This window comes from Leucopleurus acutus, assembly GCF_964270905.1.
Source record: "Leucopleurus acutus genome assembly, chromosome: 1".
In the NCBI taxonomy this organism is placed as follows: Eukaryota; Metazoa; Chordata; class Mammalia; order Artiodactyla; family Delphinidae; genus Leucopleurus; species Leucopleurus acutus.
This window is the reverse complement of record NC_139142.1, coordinates 126050521-126071263: the sequence shown is the minus strand read 5'-3', so window position 1 is coordinate 126071263 and position 20743 is coordinate 126050521. Positions and strand designations below refer to the sequence as shown.

At 34.4% G+C, this 20743-nt stretch overlaps 1 protein-coding gene across 9 annotated transcripts in view; it reads left to right on the top strand.

Annotated features, from left to right (window-relative positions):
- Positions 1-20743, top strand: part of ZNF280D (zinc finger protein 280D) — a 156625-nt gene that overhangs the window by 49804 nt on the left and 86078 nt on the right. For 8 of the 9 annotated variants that reach the window (XR_014326447.1, XM_082846422.1, XM_082846426.1 and 5 more), the window contains 3 exons: positions 11614-11760; positions 14135-14200; positions 14301-14440. Coding sequence is in view for 8 of the 9 variants with exons in the window: in XM_082846422.1 (XP_082702548.1) it covers positions 11614-11760; positions 14135-14200; positions 14301-14440 (353 nt within the window). In the remaining variant the exon portion in view is untranslated. Of the gene's footprint in view, positions 1-7835; positions 8381-11613; positions 11761-14134; positions 14201-14300; positions 14441-20743 lie in introns of those variants that run through there. The other variant, XM_082846423.1, reaches the window with a different exon arrangement.

Below are 20743 nucleotides of genomic sequence, written 5' to 3'. Positions count from 1 at the left end.
ATGATATTGCTTCTGTTTTTTGTTTTGGTTTTTTGGCCCTGAGGCATGTGAGATCCTAGCTCCCTGACCAGGGATTGAACCCTCACCCCCTGCATTGCAAGGTGAAGTCTTAACCACTGGACTGCCAGGGAAGTCCCTAGATGTACTTTTTAAATGAATGAACTTTGGACTTACTGCCTCTCTGGTAACTAAAACTGATAAATAGTATATCTTCAATTTATATTTTTTGTAAATTTTGGTTTTTGAGCAAATACAAAACTAATTATATGCTAGATTTTACCATTCATCCTACTTTGTTGAGATCTTTTGAAAGTCTCTTTTGTTATTTAACATGCATTATACTATTTACTCATCTATAAATGTAATCTGTACACAGTATGGTCTTTATCCAAATTATTGCTGTGAATATTGCCCTTTGTTAAGATATGTAAGACATTGGAATGCCTTTCTTATTCCTGAACCATAACTGTATCTGTATCTTCAATCAGTATTATTATCCACTGCATCACATAGCAAACTCTGATGTGTGGGACTGGGGGTAGGGCAGGGGAAGGAATAAGGATTCATACTTTTTACTCTACACACTTCTGTATGTTTGAGTCCCCATTTAATGAGCATTTTTACTTTAAAAAAAACACTAATGAAAACATCTTTCCTTTAGAGATTAAGGGGTATGTTTCTCCCATGGTGGGGCATTTCCAAATCCTCCAGCTAGATGTGATTACTTTTTTTCAACCTCTGACCTAGAGATTCTTAGCCTTTTTGGTTCATAAACCTTATAACAGTTTGATGCCCCAGAAAATGTATGTGTGCACAGAATTTTGCACAGTTCTTATTTCTGTGGTTTCCTCAGCACCTTGTCATGAACCTCTGCTATAGCATTTCCAATTTTTATTTTTGTTTTTTTTTTTGGAGTATAATTGCTTTACAATGTTGTGTTAGTTTCTGCTAACGAAGTGAATCAGCTATATGTATACATATATCCCCTCCCTCTTGGACCTCCCTCCCCACGCCATCCCACCCATCCAGGTCATCACAGAGCACCGAGCTGAGCTCCCTCTGCTATATGGCAGGTTCCCACGAGCTATCTGTTTTACACATGGTAGTGTATATATGTCAATCCTAATCTCCCAATTCATCCCCCCCCTTCCCCCTCTGTGTCCACATGTCCATTCTCTACATCTGCGTCTCTATCCCTGCCCTGGAAATAGGTTCATCTGTACCATTTTTCTAGATTCCACCTATGTGCATTAATGTACAATATTTGTTTTTCTCTTTCTGACTTACTTCACTCTGTATGACAGACCATCCACATCTCTACAAATGACCTAGTTTCTTTCCTTTTTATGGCTGAGTAATATTCCATTGTATATATGTATCACATCTTTATCCATTCATCTGTCGTTGGACATTCCAATTTTTATTATTGCAGCTACCATGCCCTGTTTCGTATGATATTTATATATTTATCATAATCCCCCTACCAGATAGTTTCTTGAGGTAGGGACTTTTTTCTTTGAGGATTGTGCCTTGCGTTAGATAGAAAATGGTTAAGTGTATTATTTTTTTAAACTTTTAATTATTTGTATTATGAAGTATTTTTATTGTTTTTCGAAAATCTGAGCTCACTAACTTGGAGAATTGGTTTTCACTTGTAGTGGAGGTAAAAGAACCCTTTTCCTTTATCCTCTTAGGTTAAGTGCCTGGGATCTGCAAATTAAGTTGATGAAAGACAGATTAATAGGAGAAAAGGTGTACAAATTTTATTTGATGTTAATATTTTAACTTTTATGTTAATGGAGGTGTTCATCGAAAAAAATGAAGACTAAAGAGGTGATTAGACATGGGGGCTTATATACCATTTTTTTAAAAGATGGTAAATTTCGGGAGAGTGGCAGGTCAAAGGAAAAGAGGTTTGGGCTTCTAGGAGTGGTAAATTGAGGGAATGTACATATATGGGGGAAACTAATGGAAGATTAGGGCTATTTTAGTAAGGTTTGTTTGTGCAGCCCCATCTCGATGCCGACTTTATGTCTCCAGTGATAATGGTAGTTTTTCCTCCTCCTGGAATGGGAGAGGGAAAGGGGAAGACCTTCACAATGGGAAATGTATGTCCTGCTTTTAGACAGATAGGAGGAGGGCAGAGAGCTCTTTCTGTGTTTCCTGCTTCTTAATTGCTGAAGTGGCATATGTTGATCTCCTATAGGCTTTAAGGAATTCTGGATTTCTTCTAATTTCAGAGAATTAAAGTGTTAATTCTTTGATTACCTACCTTCAGAGAATGAAGTTTTTTCTGTAAATTAGGAGGTGGACAGGAGAAGCTGGCCTAATTGCTTTTTAAGTCTTATTCTTGGAAGTAGCTAGGGCAGCCTCTTTCAAGACCTGGATTTTCCCTATCCTTGTTCTGATCTCATTGTAGGCCACTTCTTTCAAGGCTGACTCCCAACCCTTCCCCTTCTCTGTTTGCGTCTTTCTCTTAAGATTCCTGAATGAATCTTTTTTTTTTGCGGTACGCGGGTCTTTCACTGTTGTGGCCTCTCCCGTTGCGGAGCACAGGCTCCGGACGTGCAGGCTCAGCGGCCATGGCTCACGGGCCCAGCCGCTCCGCGGCATGTGGGATCTTCCCGGACCGGGGCACGAACCCATGTCCCCTGCATCGGCAGGCGGACTCTCAACCACTGCGCCACCAGGGAAGCCCAATTATCTTTTTTTAAAATGACATTTGAAATTTTTGGTTTATTTAAAAAATAAAACTATGCATATCCATACTCTCCCTTTTTAAGGTCGTTTTCTCCCTTTCTTGAAGTGACCATTTCCAGAAGGCAATGTTCTACTTCAAATAAAAATTAGAGTCTTTCAGAAATTGGGTGAGATTTGATGAAATATCTTCTAGAGTTTCTGTAATTCCCCAGTATTTTGTCTGCAGTATTTTAGCTGCTAGTGATCAGATGTTTTTAGTTGTACATTTTGTATGGTTAGAATGTGCAATTTTCAAGAATAAGTCTGTGGTTTTTAACAGTAACAACTAGACTGATTCTGAAAAAGATAGATGTTTAGTTTTCTAACAATAAAACAAAAGCCATAAAAGGAGGAAATACTGATTTAAAATTTCATCTGCTTAATGTTTTTAAATAAAAATTATAAGTTGTTTATAAAATTTCAAATTTAAATACCTGAATTTTATGAAATCAAATTTCTGTGGGTCTCTCTTTCAATTATATACAGGTTTATCTTATGATTTAAGGTTTCTATTTGCGTGACTTGTCTTAGAATGTCAAAGTAGACGTGATCATTCTCTGCTTTTCTAATCCTGTTAAAATTAATTTCCATGATGGAATCAGTAGGTGATGGATACTAAGTGATAAAAAACTGGAGTTTTAAACATGACTCTTCTTCTTCAAAAGACTGTATGCTTTTAAGATAATGAACATTAAATTAAAATTAATTTTTAGTATCTCCTTGAGATAGTGGAAATTCTTGAGAGATCATAAAACCAGGGTTGGAAATATTAGATTGTTACTCATAGTTAAGAACCCACTTCGAATCCTTAGAGCTCTATTCATTTGGGATTAGAATTCTAAAATTATAGACCTCCATTTCAGTATGACGTTAATGAGAAAGACTAAAGAATTATTTATAAAATGAAATAGAACATAAACCAAAGCTTTAAGTCAGTGAGATGATTTGAATGCCTGATTTCTTGTGAAATTTGTGAGAGGAGAAAAGTGATAAATCAGACTTTTTTGAACAATGTTCCATGACCCTGTGTCATCCAAATCATTCCTCTGAAGAACTCTTCTAAGTATATAAGCAAAATTGTTAAAGGTTTAATGTTTCTTATAGCTAGCATGTTAATCTTAGACTAAATTTATGTTAGTTGAACTTTATTTTTATGTGTTATTTTGAATATAAATTTTCACCATTTGAAATGATTATATTAATTTCTGTTTCACATTTTCCCTTTTTTTTTTTGATGTGGACCATTTTTAAAAATCTTTATTGAATTTGTTACAATACTTCTTTTGTTTTATGTTTTTGGTTTTTTTGGCCCCAAGACATGTGGGATCTTAGCTCCCCGACCAGGGGTTGAACCGACACCCCCTGCATTGGAAGGCAAAGTCTTAACCACTGGACTGCCAGGGACGTCCTCTCACATTTTCCCTTTTATGTTAAGTTAATCATATCTGGTTTTGTTGTTGCCAACTTCTTGGTTAGTAATGTAACCCCCAATTAAAACATAATTTTTTTTTTTTTTGCGTTACGCGGGCCTCTCATTGTTGTGGCCTCTCCTGTTGCGGAGCACAGGCTCCGGACGCGTAGGCTCAGCGGCCATGGCTCACGGACCCAGCTGCTCCACGGCATGTGGGATCTTCCCGGACCGGGGAATGAACCCGCGTCCCCTGCATCGGCAAGCGCACTCTCAACCACTGCGCCACCAGGGAAGCCCCAACGTCATAATTTATGATGAAAAAAAAAAACAAAGATTAACTTCATAATGTGATTTCTTGGATTATTTTTTCGAATAACTCTAACTTTTGGGGTCTGGTTAGATGGAGAACTTAACCATTTACCTTATTCTTCACATTCACTTTTGTATTCTATTTACCACCTACTCATTTTTAAAAATGATATTTTTAGAATTAAATTATGGGGATGCATATATAATGAAAGTGCTTTTTTAAAAATGGAAATGGTATAAGACACTTTATCCAAATGTTAATTTTTATATGTTGGTAATTTTGAATTAGATACTTATTTTATTCTATAAGATTAGTAGAGTGTATAATTTAAGTGTTGATAAATTATAGGTGTGTGTTATGTGCATATGAGGGTTTAACATTTTATATGTTACTGAGTGTTTTAACTAGTTTATAAATGCTTTTTTAAAAGATGAAAATATCGTAGGATAGATTAGACAGCCACATTCCAGAAGGTTTATTTATAAAGCTAAACTTTTATTATGAGGGATCTACTGTAATGAAGATCCTGTAAGACAAAATGATTTCTAAATGCTCAGCTGATAGCTAGCTTATAAATTTCAGTATAATAATGAAATTGTGATCTGTTTTTAGAGTTCTTTAAAATGGGATTTAGCCCAGAGTTAAAAGTGGTTAAGATTTATTCAGTGATTTCTGTGTGCCAGGCATTGAGCTATGTGCTTTATGTATATTATCATTTAATCTCCATTATAACTCTGTGAATTAAGTTTTATATATATATATGTATATATATGCATATATACGTGTGTGTGTGTGTATGTGTGTGTGTGTGTGTGTGTGTAGGCAAAGCACAGAGATTAACTAAGTTGGCCAAGGTCATACAGTTAATAAGTAGTTGAGTCAGAGTTTGAACCTATTATTCTTCACCAAATTTTACTGTTTATGGTTAATAAATGTTTAAAGTATACATTAAAGTATAAAAAGCTGAATTAAACCTTAGAGATAATACACCTGAACTAAGAGCTGAGCCCCAGAATTGTAAGGTAACTTCACTGAAAGTTGTGCCAGTGCTGGGGCTATGACTTGGTTCTTCTGGCTTCTAGCCTAGTACTCTTTTTATGTGTAGACTCTACAGCTGTGGATTGTGGAATGGCTTAATTTCCCCCTTACCAGAGAGTGTATAGGACTAAATGCATTACCTTTATTATTTAACACAGTGACATTGCATCAGGTGGTATCTATCAATGGCTAAAAGTAAAATTTTCAAACAGTTTAAAATTTAGACCCCACATTTCCTTTGACTTAAATTTTTTGTAGGAAAAAATCCTTAAGATATAGTTTAATTTTAGATATATAAAATCTGAAATAAAAAATAATAAAGTAGAAATTATAATTTTTTATGTGAGCAGTCTCCAAAAGTCAATGAGTTATAATATAAAAAAGTCTTGTAAGTCATTTACTTGGAATTCATTTAGAAACAATCATATTAAACATGGTCATATAATTTCTACCTGAGTCAGTAGCTGAAGTGCAGTGTATTCTCTTCTTCTGGCTGTTTTGGAGCCACCTCTGAGCTGCAGAAGCTGTTGAAACCTTTTGGCACTTTGAGATCCCCACTGCATACCTTTGTTGGATATTTCACTTCACTGGCAGCTGAATTCCATGCCTTACCACTAAAATTCTGAAGTGGTGACTTGAGAGATTTTGACCGTGATAGTCTTGGCATGTTCCAGTGGCTGACATGCCAAAGGAATCCATTAAAGTGTTTGTTTATTAACCAGAATGAAATAAGGCAATGACTCTTTAGACCAGCATTGTCCAGTAGAAATGTTCTGTAGCTGCACTGTCAAATGCAGTAGCCACCAGCCACATGTGACTTTGAACATGTGCAATATGGTTAGGGAAACTGAGGAACTGAGTTTTAAATTTTATTTAGTTTTAATTAAACTTAAATAGTCACCTGTGGCTAATGGCTACTGTATTACACAGTGCAGCTTTTGGCTGAATTACAGTTCTAATTGCCAGCTTTTTAGTGTGTTTGCTAGTGTGTCAGTTGAGGTTCGGAAGTAGCTACTATGATCCTCAGGCTTCTGAAGTAGGTTATCTTAAAGTCATCTATATAGTCATAGGCAGCGGATATCTTGTTCATATGGACAGGTCATTTATTAATTGAATATTTGTAAATTGAGTACTAATTTTAAAGTTTTGCTAAATGATATTTATATGATCACTTAACAAAAATGTTATATGTGAGTCTCATAAGCTGTGTAATTAAGGCTCTTAGAGAATATTCTGTATTCTTGGTACTAGGAGGTCCTTAATGTTGAGCAAGAATTGTCATGTATCTGCTTAGGTACTGCTGATGTTAGTTTAGGGGCAAGCTACAACTATTCAAATAATTGAGTTAAAGAGACCTCATAACTTGGTGAATTTAGTTGAACACAATATTCACTAGAGTCTCTTGTAATAGTAATTTAAACATTTGTAGCAATAACTTCTGAGGTTAAAATAATAATTTTTCTTTCCTGTGGACTAATTCAATCCAAATAACTTGGAAATTAAAAAGCAGGAAAACTAGCTTTTGTCAGCCTGAGAATAAAGAGGAATGTGAAGATTGTATTAGCTGTGTATCTTAATATTTTAGGTGTCTGTCATCTAATTTTTTACTTTTTTCCTTTATAAGTAAAGCAGTTTTAAAAAATTTTGTATATTTAAAAAAATTTTTGCTATTGTATGTGTGGGAATCCAGAAAGCAAATTCTTGTTTTAAATAAGGGAATTCAATTTTTTAAAAATAGATTTTATTTATTTATGGCCAAGTTGGGTCTTTGTTGCTGTGTGCGGGCTTTCTCTAGTGGCACCGAACGGGGGCTACTCTTTGTTGTGCGTGGGCTTCTCGTGGTGACTTCTCTTGTTGCGGAGCACGGGCTCTAGGCACGCGGGCTTCACTAGTTGTGGTGCACGAGCTTAGTTGCTCCGCGGTATGTGGGATCTTCCTAGACCAGGGCTCGAACCCATGTCCCCTGCGTTGGCAGGCAGATTCTTAACCCCTACGCCACCAGGGAAGCCCCAATTCAAATTTTTATATGTTTATTCTAAAAGCATTTGTTTTGAATTATAAACATATTTATTATAAATTTTTGAAGGCAAATACTGTGACTTATTTATCTTTGTTTTTTCCCTAGAACTTTGTACATTACCTTACATACAGAAAGCAATGAGTATGATTAGTTTGAATAGTTATTTTTTGAATGAATTAATCTATGATGAAGTACTATATCCAATTAATTTTTTCCTTTTAAGTTTCATTGATTAAAAAACCCAGAGAAATATAAACTAAAACTTATTTAAGATTATGTTGTATTATGGAATGTGAAGAATAGGTAACAGTTAAAGATTAATGTCACTTAGCATCTGAAAAATTCAGATTTATTAAAATAGTACATTATGAGGCGATTATTCATTTTTACACAAGGATGCTTTTAAAAAACTATTTGTAATTTAATAATTTCAGACTTCTTCAAATAGTAAGAGCTTAATAGAATCACCATTTTACTTATTAAATTTGGGTTCATTCAAGAAAGAACCAATTATGTAGAGTGAGTTAAATGTTTATGTTAAACTTATCAAATTTAAAAATTGAGCTTTTTATAGGAAAAATGATTAAGTATGTGTATATTTAATTTAATGAAATCCACTTTAATACTAGGTATCTTCATTTTATAGGAAGGAAAAGAGATATAACTTGCTGCCTTGTGTGGAGTCACATGATGATCAAAATTAGATCCAAGAATTTCTAAACCCCAAGTTTCACATTTCAATATTTGGCTTTACTTAAAGTGACTCATAAAATTGACTGATATCTTGTGTCAGTACTTAAATGACAATTTACAGAAAGTCAGCTCTTCAACTTGATTGGCGACAATGCTTTTCAGCCAAAAAGTAAGTGTTGCTGCCACTACTGATACTAGTGTATGTGGCTTTTGTACCAATAACTTTGCGTCAGGAGAAAGGATGAGAGGTAGGCACATTTCCTTAAAAACAAAAACACTTAAAATTGTTAAGGTAACAAATGCTCACATAAAAACAAATAATGTGAATTAAAATATGAGTAAAGTAGAAATGAAATGATTTCTCTCTGTGCCTGGTGATCGCTACTATTATTAGTTTGGTATACATAGTCATGTATGTTTCTTTTATGCATAGACAAAAATTAATTATTTCTAAAAAAATTGTAAAGCTGTTACGTATTTTCAGTAATTTTTTTCTCAACAATATATCCTGTATATATTGACAATGGCAGTACCGTGCTAAAAAGAGTAAGGAAGATCTTTGTCTTTTGCATGAGTTTGGTAGGGCTGCCATGACAAAGTATCATAGACTAGATGGCTTAAATGACAGAAGTTTATTTGCTCACAGTTCTGGAGCCTAGAAGTCTAAGATCAAGGTGTTGGTAGGGTTAGTTCCTTTTGAGGGTCGTGAGGGAAGGATCTGTTCCAGGCCTCTCTCCTTGGCTTATAGGTGGTCATCTGCTTCCTATGTCTTCAGGGGGTCTTTCCTTAATACGTGTATCTGTGTCCTGCTCTGCTATTCTTCTTTCTTTTTTTAAAATAATTAATTAATTTTGGCTGTGCCAGGTCTTAGTTGAGGCACATGGGATGTTAGTTGCAGCATATGGACTTCTTAGTTGTGGCATACATGTGGGATCTAGTTCCCTGACCAGGGATCAAACCTGGACCCCCTGCGTTGGGCGCGCAGAGTCTTACGCACTGGACCACCAGGGAAGTCCCCTGATCTGCTCTTCCTTTAAGGAAACTGGTCATAGTGGATTAGCGCCCACACACTGTCCCATTCATATATATATATATATGGTATATAGCTATATATACCCTCTTTATATATCTAGTTAAGCATCACTTGTATCCATCTCCATTGCTGTTACTTTAGTTTAGACCTTCAGTACTGTTTCTCTTTTTTCCTTCCTCCCCTCCTCTTACTCTTCCTTTTTCTCCTCCACCTCAGCTTAAAGTAATATATATACATAGTTTTAAAAAATCAAACAACCTAAAAAGGCTTTAAGGGGTTTAACCTCAGTTTCTTGAAGAGTGCTTATGCACATATATATATATGTGTGCTGTCTGTTGCATAGTCAGTTTTAACCATTTTCTAATGATGTTTATCATGAGGATTTATGCTTTCTTACAGCTACGCCTTCCTTCCCTCTAAGTATCTCCCAACATAAAAAATCAAATCTGTATTTGATATTTTCATTATGGTGACCAATACTGTTCACTGACAAGCATGGTAATATGCTATTAATATGCCATTATATATAGAATAGCATATGAGAGGATACATTTCTTTTTATTTTTTTTCTTTCTTCTGGTGTACCCAGCAATTAATACTTTTCATGTTTTTTAATTTGCTAACTTGTATTGAAGTCTATAGCTAAATCTTCTCACACTCTCAAGAGCCTCTCAATTCAGGTTTTTATACTGTAAAACTTGTCAGGTAGTCTAAAAGTTTATACTTTAATCATCTTTTCTTTGGCCTCCTAGAGACATTGCTCCTGAAGGTACTGTTCTCCTGAATTAGTCTGGACTGGTTGTTCTCTAGGCCTACTGAACTTCTGTTGTTCTGGGACTTTGTATTGTGGTGAATGCCATGTTTTCTTCATCGTGTGTCTTCCTCTTTCTTGACTGAGTCTCATGTTTTGGTGGATTGTATAGTAGCTTCCTGAGAAAGGGTGCCTGGGAAGTAAATCTTGTGTGATGTTGCTGGTCCTTACTCTCACACTTGATGAAAAGTTTGAATTCTAAATTGAAAAATAATTCTGGTAAGAATTTTATAAGTATTACCTTACTGTCTTTTAGTTTCTGTTCTTATTACTCTTGATCTTTTCTATATGATCTGTTTCTGCCCCCCAACCCCTACAGATCTGAGGATATTCTCTTTATCTTTTTTGTTCTGAAATTTGGTAATTATATGTCTTGATATAACTTTTTTCTTGATTGTTGTACTGAGTATTAGTGGGATCTTTCAACCAAGAGATTTTTGTCTTCTGATCTAGGAAATTTTCTTACATTATTTCTTTGATAACCTACCCCCTGCTTTTTCTCTATTCTCGTTCTATAAATTTTATTAGGTGAGTGTTGTACTTTTGAAATTGATTTTCTAACAAACTTGTGTTCTCTGTTTTGTTTACATATATACTTGTGTGTGTGTACGTATGTATGTATATATAAATTTTTTTTTTCTCTCGTAGTTCCACCTTTGAGGACATTTTGTTTTTTTTAACTGAATTTAAAAATTTGGCTATCGTATTTTTAGTTCTATTTTTGTTTCTGAACATTACTTTTTACAACATCCTTTTTTGTCTCATATCTCTAAAAATGCTAATTATATTTTTTCTAGTATTTGTCTTGCTTTTTGCATTATCTCTTTTCCTTAGGACTCTTTATCTGTTTTATTGATTTTGGTCTGAAAGACAAGAGGTTTTCGGAAAATTTCTGGTGCTAATTGGTTGTCTATTACTGAGGCACTGAAATGTTTCCTACGAGGTCTGTGCTTGGTCAGGACTTCTAGGGTGGTGATATTTACTGTATGTTCTTTGGTCTGTTTCTTCAGGTGGGAAATGTCTAATTTTCCCGGATTGGAATAAGCCTCACTTTGTTCTTTTATTTTAGCCTAGCACCTCATCCCTGCTTTGCTGTGTACCTGGCATTCCTGAATTTGATTGTTTTTCTGTTATATCTCCCACCTGTTGCCTCTTATTCTTAGTTTATCTGCCTTTTGTTAGTACATTTTTTTTTTTGGATAATGGTTAGGTGCAATCTTTTTTTGAAGATATAATCATATTCTAGGCATATGACTGAAACTGACTTTGTTTCCAAATTTTCTGTCCACTGTAAAGAACTACTGTCAACTATCATCCATCTGTCTATCTATCTGTCTACCTATCTATCATCTCTTTATCTAAATCTTACTAGTTTATATCTTAGAGAGTGAGCTCTGGGTTTCTCATTGTTGCTACCATGTACTAACTATAAATATCAATTCAGAAATTGCTATTAGGATTATTAAAGTAGATCTTAAATATCATACTATGTATTACAAAAAATGTATTTATTTTTCTTTTTGAAAATAAGGTTTGCTTCTCTCCTTTTGAAAATTAGATAAATCAAAAATGGCAGAACTCTTTATGGAATGTGAAGAAGAAGAGTTGGAACCATGGCAGAAGAAAGTAAAAGAGGTTGATGATGATGATGATGATGAGCCGATCTTTGTTGGAGAGATATCAAGTTCAAAACCAGCAATTTCAAGTGAGCATTTACTTTTAGTGAAGCCCAGTTTTGTAAGATACTGTTTCTAATAGAAAAACTTGTGAACTGTTTTATAGGTATTAAGTTCTTGTTTCTCTGTAGGGAGTTAGGGATGACAGATTGGGTGGGAGGTCAGTAAGAATTTCAGAGTCAGGGTTTTGATTGGGGACTTAAGGAAGGAGGTAAGAGGTTAAAATATCAGATGTGAGAAAAAGAAACGGACTAAGATTAGCTGGTGACACTGGAGGTCTTTTCATATTAGAAATCATAATTTTTAGTGGAGCCAGGTAAACCTATTTATATTTTTGTTCATTTTCTTTTTTCCTCTTTTAAACTGAGAAACAGAAGAGTTTAGAATATTTTGCTTAAAATGTCAGAATACACTAAATAAGTTTGGGTTAGTCTCAGGTAGGGGTTCTTACATCTAAGCAACTGCCTCATTGCAGTGTCATCTATACATAGCTACAGAATATATAGGCAGTGAATGATTTCAGTTAGAGTAACTCGATTTGACATTGTTACAATGTTAAAGACAAACGACACTTGTTAAAACGTCCACTCAAAAATGTATGGAAGTACAGAGAAATAATGTACAAATTTCAGGAGAGAAAGAGAAAATAGATCCCTTCCCACTGCATTTACATGTTTTTTTGCTTGTTTAAGTCAGGAGAATTTACGAAAGAATGTAACCAGCATACTAGTGTTTTCTTACCAAGTTAGTGTGTAGAAGTGTAATTAAGAGACTACTTTTAAATTTTCTGAAGGCCTGGCTCTTCCTTCTGTTGCCTCTAAACTTGGAATGGCATTTTTAGTCAGTTTTATTAGAGGAAGAATAGCTTAACCAATTGAATTCTCAGTAGCATTTTTTTGTGGCAGATTGATAATAACTCCTAGAGGTTCTAAGTGGAGTGCCACTTCGATTATAAATTGAACTAGGCGTGATGGCATGCTTGTTGATGATAGTGGAACATAATTATATATTCTCTTAATTACTGTTTCTTGCCACTGTGATTATTTTATACTGGAATATTACCATATTGCAAAATTGTTACTCAAGTTCTCTTACTGAAAAGATGACAGTTAAGATTTAAGTTGAATTTATATTGATTGTAGATGACTGTTAACAGTATTCAACTGGAATAACATATATTAGTTTTAAAATAATTCTGTCAGAAGGGGATTGACCAGGAAGAATTTCTTTTGTGTACTCTTAAGGTGCACAATTTAAATGATTTTATTGCTGTTTATGTATAAGCCATAAAATATTTTAACATATGGAGTATGAGCTAAATGTTTATATACAGTTGCCAGAAAGGAAGGTACGAACTTTTGTAGAATACAAACACCAAAAGGACTTTAGCAGTAGTTCTTTGATGGTTTGAGTAAATACTTAATCTTGAATTTCTGAATGAAAATGGGGTCAAGTTGCTTGAGCAGATTTTTCTCCTTTAAGACATCTCTAGTACTTAGGTATAGAGCACTGCATTGCCATTTTCAGAAAACAGTCCTACTTTTATATGGCCCTTTACTTTATAGAATTATTTTATGGGAGCTGGTTCCTTTCTACTACGAGGGGAAAAAAGGAAATTTATATGAGGTCTGGTGTTTGTGCTTTCACCTTTTTCTAACCAACAATTTCAGGCAATCCTTACTCTTCTAAATTTTAGTTTGATTACTGAAAAACCTGTAATTAGGAACTTTAAACTGCAATTAGGAACTTTAAACTGATCCTGAAAGTCATATTATGCTCTGACTTCTGGTATAGTGATAAATTTGAAGCCCCTTAAGTTGTAAGATATTCTGGTAAACTGTGTGTTCACTGCAGTCTGTATTCTCTGATAGTTTCCCTTTAGGACTCAGTAACGGTGCAGATAATCCAGTGAGATCCCTTATAATGATACTTCAGGGCTTATAAGGGTGTGAATTGGATATGGATGTTAGACAGGGTTTGATTTTGAGTAATAGGAACTTGAGTGTATGTATAGCCCTTTCATCACTCAAAGAAAGATATATACTTCAATTATAGTTGTATATGAATATATTTTTAGAAATTTTTTGCCAATTATATGACTATTTCTTTGCCATGCAGAAGGTTTGACTTTTATGTAGTCATATTTATCAATCTTTAACTTCTGGCTTTTGGATTTTGAGTTACAGTTAGAAAGATTGTTCTTATTTTATAAGAATTAAGATGCATAATCTTATTTCTTTAGTAGATAAAGATATATACGTTTAAAATTAACTATAGTCATAAGTCAGCGTTGACTTGTATTCTCCTTCTAAGAATCTGTTTGTTTTCAGTGTATGATTTCTATTATCTTAATATATATATCATTCAAACAATGAATTTTAAAATAAATGTAATCTTTTATAGATATTTTGAATAGAGTAAACCCCAGCTCATATTCAAGGGGAATAAAGAATGGTGCGCTCAGCCGAGGTACAGTATTATTGTACTATTTTTGTTTTAAAGTGAAGTATTTTGACATCATTGATTACATAGAAATATATTCAATGTGTTGTATAATTTTAAAATACAGGTATTACTGCTGCATTCAAGCCTACAAGTCAACACTACACGAACCCAACATCAAATCCAGTGCCTGCCTCGCCAGTAAATTTTCATCCTGAATCTAGATCTTCAGATAGTTCTGTTATTGTTCAGCCTTTGTCTAAACCTGTAAGTGTTTCTGAAACTACACAGCCAGCTGAGGGATACATTGGATATTATTTATCAGTATCAACAATGCCTAGTTAAAATTCTGTACTACCATGGGTAATCATCTAATGGAATCATAATCAGCATCAGAAAATGTCACCTTCTCTATGATAGCTCAACTGGTACCCAAATAATAATTGCAGTAACAAACTACTCAGCCTGTTTTTAAATTAGGTAATATGCTTAAATTAAATAGGTACAGTATTGAAAACTGTGCTATCAAAACATGAATAAAAGTATAATTAGTAATGAATATTGCATAATGGCAAACTATTTCAGATTGTAAATTGGGCCAAATGTTCTTAGTTCTTAATTGGGAAAATTGCTAAGAGGCTACTGGAGCTTTTTATTCTGAAAACATACCGTCATAGTTTAGTTAGTTTAAATAACTCTTAACAAAAACTAATAGTTAATATTTATTGAGTTGTTAATATGTGCAAGGCTTTGTGCTAAATGCTGTACATGAATTAATCTCATTTAATTCTTAAATGTTCCTATGAAGTAGGCACTATTATTTTTCTCTGTTTTAAAGTTGAGGAAACTGAGGCTCACAGTGAATTTAAATAATTAAATATTAAATTTAATAATTTAAATAATTCACTCAGGGTCACACAGCTGGCAAATGATAGATCTGGGATTTCAATCCAGACTAATCCGTAGTTTATTTGTATTTGTATATACATGCATGTGTATTGTATGTAAATGTATACTTCTAAAAAAAATGGAAGCATTGCCTTAGTGTGAAAGTTTTCAAAGTGTAGTCTTCAGTCCCCTGGGGTTCCTGTAAGACTCTTTTATAGGTTTTGGATCAACAGTATTGTCACAATAACACAAAGACACTATTTGCTTTTTTCACTGTGTTGACATTTGCACTGATGATGCAAAAGCAGTGGTGGGTAAACTGCTGGTTCCTTAGTATGAATAGTAGTTTTTGTATTAGTCACCACCCTGCACTCACAATAAAAATTATTCCAGTCGTACTCCGTTCCCTTGATGAAGAATTAAAACGTTATTAATTTTATTAACTCTCTACCCTTGAATACATGTGTCTTTTAAAATATTTTGTGTGATGAAATGGGTGGTGTGCATAAAGTATTACTGTGTCTGAGGTGTGATGATTATCTTGAGGAAAAGCACTAGTGTGATTAAATTGTGAGCTAAACTACCCAGAAGACCATTTTTAACTTGAAAGGATGACTGACAAACCATGGTTTATACTACTATTAACTTAATGGTTTAAAAACACCTACTTTTATTATCTCACAGATTTTGTGGGTCAGGAGTCAGGTCATATCTTCATAGTCCCTCAAGGCTTCATTCAAGGTGTGGGCTCTGAGCTTGCAGTCTCATCTGAAGCTCAACTCAGGAAGTATCTGCTTCCAAGTTCTCATGCTTATTGGTACCATTCGGTTACTTAAGGGTTGTCAGATTGAGAGTCTCAGAATTTTAGTGGCTTTTGGCTGGCTCCTTGCCAGGTGGGTCTTTCCAACATGGCTTCTTACTTCCTCAAAGTACACAAGGAAGAGAGAATCCTTAGCAGGATGGCATTACAGCCTTATGTAATGTAATCACATACAAAAAATCATGTACATTCTGTCACTTTTGCTATATTCTGTCAGAAACAAGTCACGTGTCTTGCACACACTCCAAGAGAGGGAATCACACAGGACATGAATACCAGGGCTTGGGGATCATGGAAGCTACTTTAAAGTCTGCCACACATGAGTTTTTCAGTCTTTGCTGTTTGGTAGACAGTTCCTCAAAATTGAACAAAGTGCACCTGCCACTTCAAGGAAAACAACTGGTGGTATTTCTTGCCACCGATGAAATTTGAGCTATTAAGCAAAGTTAGAATTTTGAACAGCTTGAACCTGCCATCATGATCTTCACAGCTTCCCAGTACGTAAAATCTTTTCTGGTGGGTGGCGGTATTAATAAATATGATTTTTTGATATTGTGTAATTTTTCAACGTTTGGAAGATGTGCGTAATTCAAAGAAATCAATATTTTCTAAATAACTAATGTATGATGTAATAAAATCATGCATGGATAAAATTCATTCAAAGTGCAAGATAAGGCTAATAGATTTTAATGTAACAAAGTTCAAAAAACTCAGTGATAAGGAGTGAGATTTCACATTGCAACAAACCTTTAAGAGAATACCAACTGTCTGGCTTCCCTGATGGCGCAGTGGTTGAGAGTTCGCCTGCTGATGCAGGGGACATGGGTTCGTGCCCCGGTCCGGGAAGATCCCACATGCCGCGGAGTGGCTGGGCCCGTGAGCCATGGCCGCTGAGCCTGCGCGTCCACAACGGGAGAGGCCACAACAGTGAGAGGCCCGTGTACCACAAAAAAAAAAAAAAAAAAAAAGAAAATACCAACTGTTGAGTTTTGGTATTGTATATTCTTCAACCGAAACAACATATTTTAACAGAATGAAAGCCAAAGCAGGTATGAGAGTATAGCAGTTTTTGATTAATCTAGACATTAAAGAGATTTGCAGAAATGTAAAACAGTGCCACTATTTTCACTGATTTTTTTGTGTTTGCTAGATAAGCCATTTTTTACAAAATGTTATTTATGTTAATCTGTAATGGATTTATTATTGTTTAAAATGAAATTAATAAATATTTTTAAAATTTCTCTGTTTTAATCTCTAATATGGTAAATATCAGTAGATATAACCTACCTAAATAAAAATTCTTTTGGGTCCTCAGTAATTTTTCAATGTGTAGAGGGGTTCTGAAACCAAGGAGTTAGAGTACTAAAACAAAAAGTTACCCAAAATGTGAAGATTCTTTGCTACTGGAATTGAATTAACTCAGTGGATTTTTTCATGCTTCATAAGCTATTTGGCATTGGCCTTACAGAAATAGTAAATTTCCCCTAAAATGTTTGTTCTTTTTACAATAAGTGAAACAACTACCAAAGCACCTATAAATTTTCTTGCAAATATTCAATTTCAAAACCAGAATTGAATCCAGATATTTTTGGTATGACTAATCCATTTTTCCTTCACTTTATATCATATTACTATAAGGTAATCTACATATTTGTTACCACTAAAAGTTGATATTTGAGGTGTATCTTTCATAGAAGACTTATTAAATTTAATTTTATTTACATGAAAAGAAAAATCTATGGCGAAATAAACTCTGCCCCCACTTATATTTTGAAGAGGTCACATATCATAAAAAATAAGAGTATCTTTGGGCAAATACCATGCCCCCCCCAAATCTTTTCTGTAGTTTTAGCATTTTGAAATAATAATATTGATATGAGCCCTGGACTAGTAGTTTAAATAACTTAAGATTGAAGCAAGAGACTTGAATGCTGATTCTGCCTTGTTCTTAACTAAAGCATTGGCAAAACTTCTCTGAGCCTCATTTTCTTCATTTCTAAAATGAGAGATAATTTTACCCAGACTGCTGATTCTCAATCTTGGATCCTAAGATGGTAAGCTACCCAAAATGTAAAGATTCTTTGTTATTAGTGGAATCAAATTAACTTGGTAGGTTTCTCATGTGTATTGTAAGCTGTTTGGCATTTGGAAGGATAGAAAACCGGAAAAAGAAACTTTATTATTTAATTCAGTTTGATAGATAAAAATCTTTCCAACATTGGACCCAGGGAGAAAAAAAATAAAATGAGGGGTGATATCTTTGGTGTTATAAAAGTTAGAAACTAGAGCTTTTTCTAACTCAAAATGTTTTACTTCTGTGGGCATAGTTTTTAAATCAAAACACCTCAATTGATAGTTCCAGATCTTGGGGAGTTTTTAAAAGGCGAAATTTTGTCAGTTGGTCTGGGTGGATGGGTCTTGGAAGTAATACATTTTAAAAAGCTCTTGAGGTGATTCTAGTGTGCACAGATAAGAATGACATATATTCTGGAATGAATTGAGGACGCTATGTAAGGAAATTATTTACTGTGAATTTTGGAAGCCACTGCTTTTAATTATAGTTTTTCATTTTATGTCATGTTTTGTATGTATGTGTATATTTACTTTTTCATGTGTAACATCTCTATACTTCAGTGTCTCTTTCAAATCTGTTTCAGGTAGTGGGGGTATATTGTTATCATTTAAAAAGTCAGTGTGATACAGCTTAAGGGCATAGGCTTTGTAATTAGACCCAACTTCTAATTACAGCTCCATCAATAATAAGTGGGGCTGTATTGGGAACCTTGCATAACCACACCTAACCTTAGTTTACCTACTTATAAAATGGGGTATAAGGTCTTTGTGACAACTACTTGATTTAATACATGCAGTGAACCGTGAAGTGCAAGTATATTTAAAATATGACTGTGGCTTGTGTTTTAGGTGTGAAGGGTGAATAACTTCAAGTTCAGAAGTGACTTGCCCAAGGTTTTGTAGCTAAATAAATGTGCGGATTTTCTGGATCCCAGTCTAGCACCCATTCTGCCCTTACTGTTGTGTTTGATATCTTTCTGAACAGTTTTAGAAGACTTTAAAAATGCCATGTTGGATAATTATTTTAACCAGTTACTGGTTTTTTTGTTGTTTTTAAAATTTATTTTTGGCTGCATTGGGTCTTCCCTGCTGCGCACAGGCGTTCTCTAGTTGTGGCGAGTGGGGGCTACTCTTTGTTGCGGTGCGCAGGCTTCTCCTTGTGGTGGCTTCTCTGGTTGTGGAGCCACGGGCTCTAGGCACACAGGCTTCAGTGATTGCAGCACACAGGCTCAGTAGTTGTGGCTCATGGGCTTAGTTGCTTCGCCAAGATGTGGGGTATTCCCAGACCAGGGATCGAACCCATGTCCCCTGCATTGGCAGGTGGATTCTCATCCACTGCACCACTCAGGAAGTCTACCAGGTATTGTGGAATAATGTGTGCCTGCTCCCTGAAACTGTGGTGCTTACATTAGCCAGAGTTATTTCCTAGGAAAGTGTTTAACAGTATTAACTTTGTACTTCTGTTAAAGAACTGTTTTAGAAAATGTAGGTGAATATTATCCATTTTTTTAAGTGTAAATATTTGAAGAAAATATCTTGAAGCAAGATTGTGCTTGGTTACAATTAAGTTAGATGGCATCACAGATTTTTTTTTTTTTAAATGTTGCACGTTAAGGCTCAAATGCAAATATCTGTCTGTTAGGCTTCAAATTCTTTGAGTGGCTTGGGTTACTTCGATACCCATTTCCATAACAACTTCTTTTTTTTTTAAAACAGCAACAATCATTTATTTAGTCACAGATCTGCAATGCGTGCCGGGTGTGGTGAGGAAGGCTTATGTCTTTTTAAATTAAGAAAAAATTTTTTATTGAGGTGTAGTTGACATACAGCATATTTGTTTCAGATGTACAGCATAATGATTCAATATTTGTATATATTGTGAAATGATCACCACAGTAAGTCTAGTTAAAGTCCGTCACCATACGTCGTTACAGAATTTTTTTCTTGTGATGAGAAATGTTAAGATCTCTCTTAGTAACTTTCACATATGCAGTACAGCATTATTAACTTTAGTCACCATGCTGAACTTCACATCCCCATAATTTATTTATTTTATAACTGGAAGCTTATTCACTTTCACTCCCTTCACCCATATTTTGTTTCTATAACTTCCCATGGACAAACTGATGTCAATAGAAAAGTTAGTAGTAAACCAAAATTCTTAAAACTTATTTGTCCCTTAATTTATAAGCACAAAATAAGCAAAACCTTCCTGTTTGTATTTTGAAATAATATGTATTTTGTTGGGAAAGTTTAGAAAGAGAGAAGTGTACATACTGTATTTTGATTTTTTCCCCCCTTCAAACAGTGTAGATTATATCAGTCAGAACCAAACTATATACACAGATGCGTATTTCTCTTTTTTCACTGAACATTCTACTAGGAATGTGTCACTGGATATTTCTCAAAAACATATTAGTGGTTGCATGGTAATCTTTTAATTTATTTAACCAATTTTCCATTGTTGGACATAAAGATTTTAATTTTTTGCTGTTAAAAATAATTCTCCAATAAACAGTTTCACTTCCTTACTATAAATTTTTAAAGTGGAATCGTTGGATGAAAGGATGTGAACTAATATAAAGCCTGTGATAGCTGCTGCCACAATTTTCATGTGGAAAAGTTATACCTAAATATAGCTTCTATTTTGCCAGTAGTATATGTTATCATTATTTTTTAATTGATAAATTTTAATTTTATTTCAAACTAATTTTAGACTTACAGGAAATATAATACAATATCCCTAATGCTGACAGTTTACTTATCAAAACTAAATTGCAGACCTTATT